At 39.8% G+C, this 17302-nt stretch overlaps 2 protein-coding genes across 3 annotated transcripts in view; one reads left to right on the forward strand and one right to left on the reverse strand.

Annotated features, from left to right (window-relative positions):
- fnbp1l (formin binding protein 1-like) overlaps nt 1–7298 on the reverse strand; it is a 55322-nt gene extending 48024 nt beyond the window's left edge. Inside the window, exon 1 of one of the 2 annotated variants that reach the window (XM_034703408.1) lies at nt 7036–7298. In XM_034703408.1, coding sequence (XP_034559299.1) covers nt 7036–7059 — 24 coding nt within the window. In that variant the 5' untranslated portion in view covers nt 7060–7298. The remainder of the gene's footprint in view (nt 1–7035) is intronic. The other variant, XM_034703415.1, reaches the window with a different exon arrangement.
- Nucleotides 7299–9292: 1994 nt separating this feature from the next.
- si:ch211-198n5.11 (methylcrotonoyl-coenzyme A carboxylase 2) lies at nt 9293–17300 on the forward strand. The gene is made up of 13 exons (XM_034675359.1): nt 9293–9489; nt 10628–10729; nt 11242–11406; nt 11495–11691; nt 11899–12077; nt 12277–12357; nt 12600–12778; nt 12868–13087; nt 13512–13603; nt 14316–14472; nt 14550–14672; nt 15078–15311; nt 16386–17300. Exons 1-13 carry the CDS (start codon nt 9470–9472, stop codon nt 16470–16472), a joined length of 1836 nt encoding a protein of 611 aa, XP_034531250.1. The 5' UTR covers nt 9293–9469; the 3' UTR covers nt 16473–17300.
- The last annotated feature ends 2 nt before the right edge of the window (nt 17301–17302 follow it).

A 17302-nucleotide genomic window follows, 5' to 3' on the forward strand; every position in this document is an offset into this window, starting at 1 on the left:
TGATGACTGCGGCCCCAGAAGACTGTGTACGGGTCATTCAATCATTTTTGGTTGAGTGTTGGCTCGTTTGTCAGAACCGTACTTTCTCTGTCCATGTGTCATCCATCATACCGCCAAAACTATTCATGAGATTCTGATTACATCCTTCAGAACTTGAAATATCAAGTCAATCCAGTTAGTTCTCCCTTCACAGATGAACTGTTTCTTTCCTCGAGCAAGTAACGACCAGGAAGTGTTACATGATTTCAAGGTTACATTGGAAATAAGGCCAGCCCAGTGTATGCCTTACTACACATTGTTCAATATTACTATAAACAAATAAGATAGTGTATGTAAATAATACCAGTGTCTTTAACACACAGGATAGCTGACAGAGGCTGAGATTTATTCAGATGTTGTGAAAGAATGGCCATTATACCCAGACCTTCATCCAACTGATAAAGGTTTACCAGTTGGATTCAATATCTCGATACTCGTGCATATCTTTTGACAGCATTAACCGAGTCTGTTTTTCAAGCCTCAGTATCATTTTGGTTGTGGACTACTTTGAACAAAGAAGTGTTTTTTTATTCTCTTCTGTCCTGAAGGGAAGCAGCTGTGAAGCAACTTGTGAATGGCAAGAAGCAACACACCAACACGGGACTTCCACCAGATTCGTGTCCGGTCCGTCTCCGATCCACTGCGGTCCGGCTCCATGCTCTCTCGTCCGTCAACACCCACCGGTTGTATTTTTGGAACGCAGCACGGAGTAGGACCGCAAAACAGCTGGAGTCATGTTGCCAAGGTTTTCCCGCAATGATTCCTGAATCAACGTTAAACCGACCCCTCTCTTTCTCCTTGTTGTCTTTGTCGTCCTCTGATAACCTCTGACCTGTTGACTCCAGGCCTGGCTCCGCTCATCATGACGGTTTGTTGTTGTAGTTAAGTGAAATATGATCTGGCGATAACACAGTGTTTCATTCTGAAAAATAACCGGATGAGTTAATTTTGTTTTGGTGTCTTCCGGACTTCCTGCCCCGCTCCGGCATCCGGCAGAAATAGAAGTCTTGCGTATTTGATCTGTTGCGTTCCAACCTGCCAGATCAGAGTTGGATCAGAGCTGGATCGCAACGCAGTGGATCCAGTGGGAGTTAGCACATTGACTAGAATAGAAACCTATCTGGTGCCGTGACGGATCTGAGACGGACTGGACAAGGATCTGGTGGAATTTGGCCGTAATGCCGCCCTGCTTGATGATCCATTTTACTCTGAATCAGACGATGTGTCAATGATTGGATCAGTTTGTTCAGCGTAAACTTGTCTTACTGTGACTGACGGGCTTTCATTGTTGATGTATCACGTTTCTCCTCATTGTTGAAGCAGCTGATAATCCCACTGGGATCATTAAACTTTCATCTCATCCATTATGTCTGGAAACTCCACTTGTCTCTCTGACCATGTCTCTCTGAAAATTTTCCCTTCCCCTCCCGTTATTAAATCTCCTTTTCTTCCTCTTTATGGTATTTTTTTGTCTTCCTCTCACACCTCCTTCACTCTATTTTCACCTCCTTATTTCCCCTGGCTCTTGGAGGAGTGTGATCACACACTTTTACTAATTAAGAAAGACGTCCTCCCTCACATTCAGGACACAAACTCAACAACATCAGCTTTAATCTTCATTGTCACTCATCCAGAGCTGAAAATCAACATTTTCTCTCTCTCACACCTACAAACCCCCCCCCCCCCCCCCCCCCCCTCCCCCCCCCCCTCCACATTCACACAGAGCTTGGCATGACTGGCTGTAACAGCTTGTCGCGTCCAGGCCGGTGCCCTCAGCTTTGACATGACTTCATTCACACCCGCTGTGGTCTGCTGAGGCATAGACTACTGCCCCACTAAACAGCAGAGTCCTCGTGATCAGAGCTGCTACAGCCTCACAATCTGACCGTTCAAGAGATGAAGGTCTTTATGGTAAGTTAAGATCAGAAACCTTCACATTCAGCTGTCAAACTGTCCTTTATCATGTGCAGTTGGTATAAAATCCATGTGTGTCCTTACCAGTATCCAGGTTGCACCATACACACAATGAGAACCTTTTCTTCTTACTTAGTTCAAACATGCACATACTTGACTAACTACATAACACATCACCTGGGAGCATTGGCTTAGCTTGTTTGGAACTTTGACTAAGAAAGAAATGAAAAAGTAGCCGGTTTTGGCAACGGAAAACCGATTCACAATGGCTCTGAGCAGGTCCAGTAAAACCAAACCCTGCTGGGGAGAGGAGGCAAAAGTCACGGAGCAGGAGCCAACAGATGGCTGGAAAAAAATCTAAGGAGGCTTTCAGATCCAACGCTGAAGAGTAAAAACTGATCAGTACTTCTTTGAATACCTTTACTTGAACTGTTTATCTGTTATTCTCATTGTTGTCTGTTCAAGCTGATTAAATGCACTACCGCTGGTTGGTAGCTGTCTACTAAAATCTGCACTAATGTATCTATAGTATTCAATAGAAAGCTTAGATAAGACGCGTGTCATTTTCAGTGAAAGGTAATCGTTTCAGACCTCTATTGTTGTCTGTGATAGATAAATATCAAAAACAGGAGTTTGAAAGTCTTGGATGAATCAGATGGCCGCCTGATGCCGATAACACTGCTTTATTTTTCCCTTTTTTCTGTTTGTTTCTCTTTTTAAGTATCAAATGATTCACATGTAACCTCAGTACTCTCATACTTCAATACTCTTCCCATAGGACACCTGAGATGAGACAGCAATAACCCTTTTTCCAAATTCACATGACATGCAAATAAAAGAAAAGCAAACCCTTGTGACCTCTCAGTCTGCAGAAGGGTAAAAACCTGCTCACTGCTCTGGATCTGCCTCTCCACAATTGCTCTTCAGTGTCTCATCCATTTAAAAGCTGACAGACTTCAAAGTAAACACAAGAGTCTAGCCAACCATCTAGAGCCTGTCCTCTCTCGTCTCTCCTCTCTACCTTTGCATCCTTTATCCCCTTATCCTTGTCTTTCAGTTTGGCCGCTCAGCAGAGAAGCCTGCCCGTCCCACTCGGCTGCTCGGCTCGGCTGGCCTCCGGCTCACCTCAACCAGACAGACCACAGCACAGCATGGCATGGCAGCATCCTGGCACTCGGCACACACACACACACATACACACACACAGAACGCACACAGAGCTTCGATTCAAACACAGTCAAACACTTCCTACTTTCTGTGTGTGTCTCGGAGGGCTGGAAGCCAGAGCGGTAATAGGATGTTCTTCGCTTGCTTTGTTATATCTCAAAGAGTTGGGCCAGAGCCAAAACTCAGGGCAAAAGCAAAGGCGCCAAACGGAATTGAATGCACTGACGCTGGCTTGAGTGCTGGATGCTTTTTGTTTGTGTAATGCACTTTATATTTATGACTTTTGATGGAGTATAAAGATGTAAAAGTTGGTGGATTGTTTACTGCCCGGGGGTTGCAACACACAAAAGAGACATGAGCGAGGAACACAACATGATAAAAAGGACAAAGAAAGCATGCTTCTTCTACTTCAGATCATGTTTTTTCTTTAAGACTGAAGTCAAACTGTCCAAAGTTTAAATACAATACATCACTAAGGGGTTTGAGAATCATTGCTTTGCAGAAAAGGTTGTGTTTTCAAAGTTGTTTTGGATATATATACATTACATTAAACATAAGTGTTTTGAACTTTTAGTATAATAAAAAATGTATTCAAAACAATTCCCTTTAAGTGGGTCTTTCCAATATTTGTCTGACATTTTATATATCAAAAAAATTGTCGATTGCAATTTGGATGGTCAAAAAAACTGGCAACACAATACATTTTTAGGTACAATGGCTACTCTGAAATGAATAGCAATGACTTGGAATAAGTATGAGAGTTGCTATGTTGGGATTATTTTAATCTTGAGTTCAAGAAACCATGAGGGTTTTATGCAATCTAAGCAAAAAATGTTTTAAAAAAAATGTAAATGTAAAAAAGACAGGTTAAATTATTCCCCTATAAACTATTAAATGCTTCATACCATTCTCTCACACCTCTGGATTAAGAAATGACATAATAGGCCTCAATTGAGATCATAGTAATCTGTCCCATTGAAGCCATCTTTATAGAAACTATGAGACAATAACCTGGTTAGTCAAATTATCTGCATTTGGCAAACAACTGTAATCTCTGCTTTTATAGGGCTAAACCCCTACTATACATTCATAATCTATAATATGAAACAAACCAGACAATGGTCTGAGGGACATGAAATAGTCAGTCATCCGTAAAACACAAGAAGCAATCATCTGTGTTACATCTAATCTCACGGACAATAATCCATAATCTGACATCAGGCAGCCAATCATGTGTAATCGGACAGCCGACACATTAATCCCATCAACGGACTCAGGGGATTATGACGACCTTCAGCCAGCGTCTTTGCTCTGCAGTGACAAAACGACGATGAATGAATAAATAAGCGAAACAGCTTGAATGAGTGAGTCAATGAATGAACAGTATTTTGTTCTAACAGCACTGATATAACCCTTTGATGTTTTTCAATGGACACTTGATGATGGATTATTCACACGACTTCTTGAAATGTATACATCCACTTTTTAATTTTTCATTGAATTTTCTACTTTTAATTTTCAATACTTTTCAGTTCATTTTTTTGTGACGATATCTTCCCCAACTTTCCTGACTTATTTCCAGGATAAATCATTGGTTACGTCAAGTCTAACATACAAAATGTAAAACGTTTATTGCATACACTGATGTGTAAATAGCTTCATACACAATGAGCTCTATATGCAAAACCAAATACTGCACAGAACTGTGCAAAGATCTGGTATTTTTGCTGATAATATATACATCTAAAGTTCAACATTGGGATTTTTTTTCAAAGTAAAAGCTTTATTGGCTTAAACGCTGCAGACAGCTCAAGTGATAACTACATAATAATCAATTGCAGTCTGACTGAGGACCTGTTTGAACACACTTCTTCCATGCTCTTTATTCTCTAATATATTCATACAGCTGAATCAAATGGTAGCTTGGTTTCATTTAAAACAGAAAAAGCGTTGTCTAATGTTTTTCTGATTAAAAATGGTTTAACTATCTTAGAAGACAAATTCAAAAATATTTATTCAGCAATAATCTGATCTGAATTTCCTCTCAAACCAATCTTGACTTGCTGTTTTTCCATTTGTCGACTATAACCTGCCCCACAGAGTAATACATAAATATGAATAACTTGAATGGACCACCCCACAAAATGCCACTGAAGTGCTGACAAATCACAGTTGTGTTTGTGCATGTGTGCACAATTACAAAATCTGTTTCAAATACAGAGAAGCACAAACACTTATCTCTTTGTAGCAGGACATTTGTGTCAGATTTGAGGGCTGAGCAAGCCCCAAAATGAGCTGATATTAAACTGCAGATACCATCCACTGAGGTCAGGTGGGAGACACACACACACACACACGTACACACAGAAATGCACACATTAAAACACACCCACAGGGGATGCTGCTGGTTGCCTCTCTGGTTACAACAGCTTGCCATGGCCAACACCCCAAAAATCAAAGGTTGATGCTCAACAAAATGTCAGTGAGACCAGATCAAGAAAATGTTCAATAAATCTATCCCATGTTGGAAAAAAGGATCAAATAAACCTCCTGTTTTATATATGAGACAGTGTCTGATGTTAAATGAGGTGTACAACCACTCTAGTGTTCAAAAAGAGCTGCAGTAGCTAAGTGACTCAAAAAAAATAACTCATACATTTTGCGATTATGGAAGTCTGATGCTGTGCCTTCATTTGAGATGTGGCTGAGAGAGCTGGGCGAGATCCTACATTTGGAAAAGCTTAGATTCAAGATTGCAGGAAGGATGAGAGTTTTTGATAATGGGGACAAGTGCTGACACATTTAAGGGGTCTGGGGGAGAATGTCGGTGTGGGGTGAGAGATTAAGAGTAACCCTAACACTGCTGGCTGTGTGTTCTACCTGTTTTACTCAGTCATTTAATTAAGGACTTGAATTTTCCTTGTATTTATTTTCAACCTCTAACATGAGTCTTGATTTTACATCTTGCCCATTATTATGTACAAAATCAGCTAAATAATATTAATTATTATTACTTTGATTGTATGTCTTTTTAGGCCACTGTTATTTTATTGTAAGAAAATGGAAAAAATACGATTGCTTCTATTTGTCAATGTGGACTGTATACAATGATATTGTGCAATACAAATATTCTTAAAAATAAAAATAAATTAAAAATAACTCATACATCTACATCATTATATCTATATCTATATCTATATATTAAATAGTGTGTCTTTCATTGAGTTATTCATTGAATTGTGCTGCTAAAGCTATTAACATTGAGGTGTTAATAGGCTAGATTTGAGTCTGTCCTTTCTCAAATGACATGGAAGTTAAGACAAAACAACAAAGAGCCATGATAGGGCAACTCAGTTATTAAGAAAGAATATTGCAAATGATGGTTCATTTGGAGAATTTGGAGAGAACCGAGGAGGATGGTAGTCTGTACCCGGATCACACCGCCTCTCCACCCTGTTACCGGGAATCCCTGCCAGCCTCTCTTTGAAACAGGGTGTGACACACACAAACACCGTCAACATAACACTTTATACCTTGCCAGTCAAGCTCACAATATAACGGCAGCTGAACATGTATGATTTGAGTTAACAGGTAATTAGGCGGAGAAGGCAGCGTGACCCCCCTCCCTGCCCCCCGCCCCAGGCTCCGTGTGTCTGCAGACTCGCCTCTATTGTTCCGCCGCTTTCTGTCACCGTGTTAAGGTGCACCGAGGATTAGCTTTAGCATTAGCTGTAGCAATCCCCGGCTAACTGCACATACGGACAGCTAACATTAGCCACTCGCCTTCATACAGCACAAAGCTAAAAGGTAACACGGCACCTATCCCTGTGTCCCAAAAGTCCACGTCTTGGTCATGCCAGCGCAGTAAAAGAATCAGTAACAGCTAGACAGTCAGTACAAAGAGTTTAAACTCACCCAGAGCTCCGTTCCCCAACTCATCTCGGATTCCCCCTTTTCACTTCTCCCGTATTTGACGTAGTTTTCCCGGATCAGACTCTCCAAAACTGCCGCTGGGACTCCGGTCCACACTGACTGACTGTCTGCCCGACAAACACACTCCTCCACCGCCTCCTCCCCTTTCCTCCTCCTCCTCCTCCTCCTGCTCTCTATCCGTCTGTATCAGCAGGGCCGTGCAAACCAAGGGCCACTTCACCACAGTGGTCCCAAAAATGATAAGCAAGTAGTTTTAGACTAAAGAATCACAAACAATAAGATAATGTGTTGAAACTTTTCCATGTAGCCTATTCTTAACTTAAAAACATAACCATTTAATATTGACGCCACCTGTAGTCCACATGGTAAACAATAACTGTTGTTTTTAAATTAAAATAAAATAAATACAAGATATTTACAATTATAAAACTGTTCAACCACATTCTCTGTAAACCCTGAGCAGACATGCACCCATACATTTTAACTAGGGCTATTCAGTTTTCCAGCAATTACGAATTAGGAGATCTCAGTTATTTTGTGGTTACCTCATAAAACATTCTTCTTTTTTTTTACTCACGGTAATCTTCTGGTGATCTAGGAAACAAAAAACTACACTCTAAATGGCTAAAAATCACGACATGCCATGCATGGTGCACACTAATGTGATAATTGAAGCCTTTTTCTATGTTTGTTTTGTTGTGTTGGATCCCTGGGAATAAGATCATCTGACATTACAGTAGGACTATATCTTTAGATTATATTTGTATTCTACTGTTATTTTGAAAGCTTTAACTTATTTCAACTCTTTAACTTTTATTGTTTTTATTTACTTACTGTAATTGTAATTGGTGTGCATTAGTCTCTACTTTACTCTAAATCCATTTTTGTTTTTTAATATGTGCAATGTTTTGTCATTCGCTTTTGCAATGTTCCTTTTTTCAATCACTGTTTAGCACTTTGTGTTACAATTGATCTGAAAAATGTATAAATATTGATTGATTGATTGATTGATTGATTGATTGATTGATTGATTGATTGATTGATTGAAATATACGATACATGAAAACTTCTGTGAAAAAAGGAGTCCTTTAAAAAACTTCTGTGAAAAAAGGAGTCCTTTAATCTACACAAATAAAGACATGTAAACCCTAAGAATATTAAACTAATAAACATTTAAAAAAAATAAAAAATAAACATCAAGCTTCTTATAGACAAATGTTAGTTATTTGAGTGAACTGTATTAATTTATTGTTTAAATCACTCACAACACAACCTGAGATCTGACACCAAGAGTAGAATCAAGTTTTATTTTCAAAATGTTACAGACTTTTTACATTTTCTTGTTTCCACGTCATACAGTAAATATTGCAAAGATAAGGCTATTTGATAAGGTTGAAAAAAAATGTCAGAATCCTTAAAAGACATTTGAGCAGGGCTTGTTTCCAATGTACACAGGATCTGCTCACATTATTTTCTAAATAAACAGTTCCATCTAGTGGCCAAGATATGTCACTGCAGTTAGACTAGATAGATTTCGCGGCATTGGAAGACAACATATTCAGATCACATGGTCTAATAAGATAAATAATTGTAAAACGAATCACATCAAAAATAGAAAGTTACAACTAAAGCAATTTTGGAAAATAAATAAATTAGAGGCAGCATCCAAGTATAGCAGTACTGCACAGTGCATCACCAACACTCATGCCAAGGTACTACATGAAGCTCCTACACTCTATAACAGATATTCCTAACTGTGACCTACCAAACCTTTCATCGCAATGGCTGCTAGTCTAGGGCCTTTATAATCTAAGAAAGGGGACCATATATCAAAGAATATTTTGATCATACACTTCGATCTGTATGTCAGATATTCCATAGGTATGATATCAAAAATAACTTTGTGCCACCCGGCTATCGTTGGAGGTCTGTGGTCTATCTGCAGAGAAATATTGATTAATAGTAAAAACTTTTAGATTATTTGTCTAATTTTAGCCAAAGAATCACAAGTAAAATCACTTAGACATAAAAATGTTCCAACTTATTCTTTTTTTTTTCAGAATTACATGGTTGTTTTTAATAAATTGAACGTGTGAGAAAGTAGTAATTGATTTGTTGATTTAATGTTTTACCCCTAGGCTGGGTTTTACCTTGTACCCTATTGTGATATCTTTATCGACTGGTCTCAAATCAATGTAATAGCAGATTTAAAACATTGTCAGTATACACTGCCCCGTCTCCCCTGTAGGTGGCGGTAGTGTGTGACACAGCTCCCTTACTGTCAACAGACACATTAGAGACGAAGAAGAAACTAGCTCCTCCAGGGTAGCTAATGTTGATAGGTGTAAACGTGAAGCCCATCTGATGTTACAGCCCAAGTTTTGTAATAAATTATCTTACGCAGGCCCTGATAGGAATGTATCGGCACATGGCAAGGTAAGGGACGTTATAATATTAAGTTGTCCTTCTACATAGCCATACATTTATCACTTGAAGTGCTCTCAGTTGTCTTAACGACCTTTGGCATACATTTTCTTTACATGCAGTAACGACACATCAAACACATCCATATGGTACTAAAACATAGTTAAACTGTGTCCCCACACATATATGTGCTCGGTTTATGTGTTCACATAAGCAGAATGTGTGTAAAATGTGTGCAGTGTTTACTTTCACACCTTGTAGTATGTAGTTAACTTATAGTCTTTGGAGTCAGGTTATTTTTTAATGTTTTGTCTTGCAGGATCAAGTGTTTAACACATGATCATTTTACAGTGTTGCTGTTCACCTCGGTTTGTTAGTTACTCCAAATAATTTATACATGAATATCTTTGATTTTCAAGGTACTGACTTTGAGACATAAATGTTATCAAAGGTCAGCAGAGCGGAAGATTGTTTTGTATTTTTGCCCCTTTTTTAATTTCCTCAAGTATTCAAGAAGTCATAACCTTGACCTTTAAGTATAAATGCGATTTTATGATTTATATTGGATTATTGTACTGTTATTAAAAGCTGCGATTTTACAGAGTCGAGTTAAAACTTCTGTGAGGTACAAAGCCATTCAAATAAATGCTGATACCTCTGCACATCCTAGAGGGCAAAAAGGATAAGCAAAAACATTGAATTATTCTAAATGTTTATTTTGAACACATTCTTCACATAAGCTTCACAGCTAATTTCAAATCTTTTTTTTCTTCCAAAGTTGCTGGGATTTTTATTTACAGTTTAATAGCTGATCTCATGATTTGTATAAAGGGTCTTAATCTGTATAGTAGCTGGTTCTGTAGTTGACTGAGTTTTGTAAAAGATAATATCTATTTGACCTGTTTGGGAGGACATATTGGTTGATTTTAATATATATCAGAGTCCACGAAGAGTTGAAACTCAGACAAGACAAGAAAATGTAGGAGAAAATGTAAGTATACGCATAAAAACCAGTCATTAAAGTAAGCATTAAGTCATGCACGGCCAATGTCAACTTTTTAAATATGCTTACAGACTTGATACCTGACAATTCATGGGAGACCCACCTGATTTACTTCGTGTTTGTTGCTTATCTCTCTGTCCCTAAAAGGAGTGTGTGCAGTGGAGGAAGAGTGTGTCCTGTCTTTGTGCCTCCTTCCACCTCGTTGTCATCATGGACACTGAGGAACACAACAGAGGAGAGACACTACAGGTGATTACACCAGTGGGAGCTCTGTTGTCTCAGGGATCATAGGCTGGTATTGCAAAATATATTGTGTCCCAAACTGCCTTTAAATGCCCTAATATAACTGTACAAAGAAAACAATTATTGATAAAAGAATGTGATGAAATGCTGCTGTTGCCGACAAATGCCCTCCCCCTTTTAGCCTTTTTCTTGCACCACTTACTCAGAGGTCATAGAGGTCAGATCCTGAGTTAACTCAACTGGTTCTCTGTCAAAAAAGAAACCAACATTTATGAAAATATTACATTTTAGAACAGTCTTTCACACACAACTTTCTTCACACACTACTATCAGTTATTTTGCATGCCATTGTGTAAGGTATTTTTCCACTGTTAAAGCTAATAGTGTTACCTCTTACCAACAATCTGACAGTAAATTGAGTTTTAGCTACTCTATTGTGATTTTCTAACAACAGCTCCAGACCATTACTCTAGGTGATGATAACACTGTTTATGTTCTGAATGCTTCTCGTGCTGCAGTCTAGCTGAGCAAGGCTGGCAGTGTCCAGTCCGCTGTATGAGCTCTTCGGCCCGTAAGAGAAGATCTCTGCCCAGTGCCTTCCCAGTGCTGAAACAACCTCTTCAACCCATCCAACAACATGTGTATGAAGCTAACCTCCGAAACAGCAACGCCTGCCATAAGAAGTAGGTTCTCCTCTTGTCTGTCTGAATTTTTCAGCTATGATCAACTCATAGTGACTACATTATTTAATGTTCATCCTCTCTCTGTAAGGTTCATGGAGTTGAGTGAAAAGGTAAGGAAAGGTGGAGGGGAGAACGCTATAGCCAGACACACTCAGAGGAACAAGAAGTTGCTGGTCAGGGATCGACTGAGCCTCCTTCTGGACGACGAGGACTTCCTTGAGCTGTCTCCGTTCGCTGGTCTGGGTCTTCCGTACGGGGACATCCCTTCAGCCGGCTGCCTGACTGGTCAGAAACCACTAGCTGCATCTGTATCATTGGTACTAACTATAGAATGTTTAATCTGATGAGTTTGACTACAGCTACACGTCTCTGATTCCCTCAGTTCAGTCTTAATTATCTCTTTTTTTCACTCTACACAGTGATACAGGTGTGACATAGGTGTATACCAATGAATGTATTCCATCTGTATGTGTTTGTGTTGTATGCATTCAGGCATTGGTAGGATCAACGGTCTGTGGTGTGTGTTTATTGCCAACGATGCCACAGTGAAAGGCGGCACAGCGTATCCAATCACAGTGAAGAAGCAGCTGCGTGCACAAGAAGTAGCCACTCAGAATCGCCTGCCTTGTGTTTACCTCGTCGACTCTGGAGGAGCTTTTCTACCGCTACAGGTTACACACACACAAACACACACTTTTGCCTTATAGCTTTGCCCATATATATTCATACTGAACAATGTTTATAGACATAATCATATTAGTTTGGGCATAGGAATGAAGGAGGGTCTTTTCAGGACGTCTGGATGTTGGCTTAATTTAGCTACCTGCTGCTTAAATCTCTATATCTCTGTGTTTGTGTATAAATATGCAGTCGGAGATCTTTCCTGATAAGAACCAGGGTGGAAGGACTTTCTATAATGAAGCCATCATGTCAGCCATGAAGATCCCACAGGTAAAGAAAGAAAAACGTCACTGTTTTCCAATTAATTTGTGTAGTTTGCAGATTTAAAGGCGATTAAAATAAACAACATTTGAATTGTCCTTGCACCAAGTTTTTGATTCCTCCTCAATACGATTTTAAGATCCTATTTAAACATTTAAAAGTATTTAATCAGATCTTCAGATTGACAGAAACAAATCTGTATAGGAATTTAAAATGCTATTTTGATATGCAGACTATTTTTAATCATAAAGGTGTCGGTGGTGTGCGGTTCGTGCACAGCGGGTGGAGCTTACATCCCCACTATGGCAGAAGAGGCAGTGATGGTGCACCGGATAGGGACCATATTCCTGGGCGGGCCGCCGCTCGTTAAGGCCGCCACAGGGGAGGAAGTCACACCAGAAAACCTGGGAGGAGCCAGGCTTCATGCAGAGTAAGACCCTGAACCAGACAAGCTCTAAATACTCTGATATTTAAGAAAAAAAACACCAAGGAATCTGAATGTTGATCTTCTGGTTTCAGAGTGAGCGGCTGTGTGGACCATTTTGCGTGGGAAGAAAAGGAGGCGTATGATTACACCAGAAACATCATTTCTACCCTCAACTTCCAGCTGCCAGAGGAAGAGGAGGAGGATGAGGAGGTGATGAAGAAGAGAAGAGCAGAGGAGGAGCCTCTGTATGGTTCAGAGGAGCTTCTGGGGCTTGCTCCCAAAAGTTATAACTACAGTCTGGATGCAAAAATGGTACAGTGTGCAAAAATAAAAAAAAACAAGGTTTATTTTCCTGTCTTTGTACAACAGCTTTAAAGTTTGGAACGTCCCTTTTAGACCGATAAATGAGTGTATTTTATTTACATACATGTACTAGAAACATGCTTGATTCATGCTTGGGTGGTACTGAATATTTTGTAGCTTTAAAGTGCCTGAAAAGGGTTCAGTCTTACTCTTGAGAGAAGTATGAAATTAATCCTTGAATTTCACAGCTACGAAATGTAAACAGAATATGAAACCATTTGATGGAGTGGTTACTTCATGTCCCAAACAAAACTGATATTAGCTCTGAAAATCGTGACATTGTTAATCAGCTTAGAAGTTGTTTACACAGCATAACTGTCTTTTTTTCTGATTAAATCCAGAATAAGTGACATGTCTGTCTTTGTGTGTCCAGGTAGTCAGTCGGCTGACGGATGGGAGCCGCTTCCAGGAGTTTAAAGCTCGATATGGGACCACACTTGTCACCGGCTTTGGAAAGTTACATGGGTAAAATATATGCACACAGACACACAGACACACACACACACACACACACACACACACACACACACACACACACACACACACAGATTTAGATTAAGACAGTGGGTGCTTGAATAATGTACAATGTAAAATTCTAACAACAAATAATGACTTCATGTCTTTACTGATGTCAGAATGCAAATTATGATGTTTCTATCAAAATATAATTGTTCAGATATTATTGCGGAGGCTCGTATCATAAGGAATACATGAGCAGAAACCAAATGAAAGCAGCTAATAGGCTGATGAGAGGCTAATTAAACCTCTCCCTGACTGAATAGAAGATAAGACACCTAACACAGAGGGAGTGCATCTTTGAATTAGGGATGAGTAAACAAGATCTCTGCTCTGTAATTGCCACTGTGTTCTGAGGATGGGTGGAAAACACTTACCTCACAAACTCAGTGACCCCTCACCCCCATGAGATTAACCACCGTCCTCAGTGACCTCTTAATCAGATCATCTGGTCAGCTACCAGAGTCCAAAAACTAAACTCTGAAATCCCTCCACCCGAGACAGACACCCACTTTATAACTTTAAGAGAAGTGCTGAACAAAGGTTCTCCTTCTTCTCTAATTCTTTTTCTTGTGCTCGTTCATCTTGTTTTATTCCTCCTCTTCCTTACTATTTAAACATATGAGTCTGGATTTATCAGAATGTCTGTTTGACCTTGCAGCCACCTGGTTGGAATCGTAGCCAACAACGGAGAGATGTCAAACGAGGCCGCTCTGAAAGGAAGCCATTTCGTCCAGCTTTGTGATCAGAGAGACGTCCCGCTCCTCTTCCTCCAGAACACAGCACCTTCAGCAGCTCTTACTCTCTCCACAGCACAGGTAGAAAAGAACTCAAGGGCTGGATGTTTGACAGTTTTTGATTTTATGTCTGAGTTCTCTTTGTTCATCTCTTTTAGGCAGAAACCAACACGAACCGTCTGAAGGCTCAGGGTTCGATGATGTCAGCAGTGGCGTGTGCCTCCGTTCCTAAAATCACTGTGGTGATTGGTGGGTGTCATGGTGCTGACAGCTATGCCATGGTGAGACACTCAGGAAACATTTCTGGAGTCCTTTCACTCTCAACCAAATAATTGTTTTTTACTTGCAAGAATATGAAGGACGTACCATCCTTACTGCAGAACAGAAGAATGAATTAAATGCCAGATGGGGAGTTTTATTGTTTTTGCAGCTGCAAAATAATACTTGTCACTTTGCATCTAAAAAATTGCATCGGTCAAACAGAATACATATATTTAATGCATATTTATTGGCTCTTAGTCGTAATTTTAGATCTCAGTTTTGAACGTTTCCCTGAAAGTACAATGTTTGAAAAACTCAGGGTTCGTTTTACAACATTACTAATAATACACAATCCAACATGAAGCTTGTGTTGGATTTAATAAACACACTTTAATGAAAAATATTTGTATATTTTCTTTTCCTAGTGTGGGCGGTCCTTCGACCCTAATTTCCTGTTCTTGTGGCCAAACGCTAGAGTGTCAATGGTGGCTCCCGGTCACTCCGGCTCTCTGCTCCCCCCTGACTCTGAGCAGCCAGACGAGGAGCAGAGGAAACAGGAGGACAAGTTAAACAAGAGATTAGAAGAGGAGAGCTCAGCGTTCTTCTCCTCTGGCAGACTCTGGGACGATGGAGTCATTCTGCCTCAGGACACCAGGAAGGTAAGATAGACATTTTTTCGTGATCAAATTGGAAGTTGTGAGTTGGGGCCTCCGTGGACCAGATCTGGTTCATGGGCGCTTGGTTGGATTGGGATCGATGAACTTCCTAGGCAGTCATTACCTTGAACTTGTTGTTTTAGTCCTCCAGGCTCTACCCCTGTTCATTTTTCTGCTTCCAACGTCTCAACTGAAGACGTTTTTCGACCGCATGAACTTTACCTCAGAACTAGGGACTTTACCCCAGAACTAAGTGCGATTGGACCGGAGGAACCAGGGTCTAAATTTAGTTCAGGGGTAGTTAATCTCCCCCCTGAAAAGCCCCTGCTTGAGGGGTAGTACTTTTCAAAGGTCCTAGGACTTTCGGGGGGTAGGACCTGCAATGATGAACGTGTCTCATTGGTAGATTACCTGCAGTGTTTTTATTCCGCCCGCCGTCCACAATAACATCACACACATCTGTGATTCACGTGATTTCTCTTTCTTTCATTTGTTTTTATTTGTTCTATCCTTTTTGCATATGTGTGTGCTTCTCAACAGAAGAAGCTGAGATTCACTTGATTTAACAGCTTTGTAATAGTAGTCTGCTGTAAAGCCTGCCGCAAATGCGTCTCTCCAGGTGTTACAGTTTTAAAAGTGACCCTGTAGAACTTAACAGTGTTTGTGGAGTTTACACAGCTGTTGAAACACAGAGGGAGTTCCGGGGAATGCAAACTAGTTTAGTTTTTATTAAGATTTCAAAATATCCTCATCAGATAAGTATTTAATGAACATCTAAAGACGTTTGTGAGGGATGCATCTGGCTGACAGTCAGCAGTTAACCGGGTTGCGGTTTAAACCAAAACACCGGTCGATCTCTGCCACGGCTTTTTGAGTTAAAAACGATTTGAAGAAGAATACACAATGTTCACTTAGTGCCAAACAAACTCCCACTGACAAGTAAAGAGATAATCAATGGCATACTCTTGACCTGTCAGTAGTCAGTGTTGGATGTTTAAGAAAGTGGTATAAGAACACAAATGTTCTCGGCACAGTTTCAACCTCAGTCATTCCCTAACATTGTGTTTCTGTCTGCAGGTTCTCAGTGACTGTCTGGACATCATCAAACAGCAGCAGTATCAGCTCTCCACAGAGAAACTACAGTCAGCCCTCCTGCGTATTTAGACCCTCCTCACTACCTCTAGACTATCAGTCTGATAATGACAAATCAAACTGCTGGTTGCTTGAGCTCGTGACTCTGCCAGTATGTGCCAGGAGGATTCACGCTCAACTCTGACCTGTAGTGTCGGATGTTTGAAGGTAATATTAGTTACACTTTGAATACCAAGGTGTTGGTTTGCACACTACACAGAAATATGTACAGGTGAAACAGCCATGATTGTATCCTCAGTCTTTACTCGCGTATTTGGTATTGGAAAACCAGGATACTTATGAATGTGAATAAAACGTCCAGTTTGTTACACATAATAGGGAGTCAGATGATTAAAACAGTGGAGACTTAATAAAGATAGATTTGAATATTTGGGACCCCTGTTGGATTCCATTACACGGTTAAATCCTGTATATGAGCAGTCTGTCGATGTCTGGGTGCTAACTAAATACAGCCACTCAAAGGTCTGTTTAAGCCTTAACTCAGATAAAAAGAGATCTTTGTGACTAAATCTCAAGTAGCCTTAACCTAAGCACTGTTTTTACCTGTGACCATGTGTTCCACAGTCAAAATGCTAAATTGAAGGAAATCATGATCTGTGATTTTAAATGTAATTTAACTGCTGTTGTGTATTTTTACTTATTTGTATAAAAGACTGTTAAAAATACTGTAAATACATTTCAAAATTACCGTACCATGTTTGTTGCTGTAATCACGTTATAGGGATGATTTGCCAAATGTTGAGGTGCAATTTAATTCTGAATTAAAACCTTTTTAAAGAGGTGGGTTTTGTTGCTTTGTTGTTGTTTTTTCGTAATGTATTAAATTAAAATCAGACAATATC

Source organism: Notolabrus celidotus, chromosome 2, assembly GCF_009762535.1.
Source record: "Notolabrus celidotus isolate fNotCel1 chromosome 2, fNotCel1.pri, whole genome shotgun sequence".
NCBI classification, from domain to species: domain Eukaryota; kingdom Metazoa; phylum Chordata; class Actinopteri; order Labriformes; family Labridae; genus Notolabrus; species Notolabrus celidotus.

Coding starts and splice junctions, on each gene's coding strand:
- si:ch211-198n5.11 (XM_034675359.1), top strand. CDS start 9,470: ATGTATCGGCACATGGCAAG. Junction 11,692..11,898: donor TTCAGCCGGCTGCCTGACTG/GTCAGAAACCAC, acceptor GTATGCATTCAG/GCATTGGTAGGATCAACGGT. Junction 13,088..13,511: donor ACAGTCTGGATGCAAAAATG/GTACAGTGTGCA, acceptor TTGTGTGTCCAG/GTAGTCAGTCGGCTGACGGA.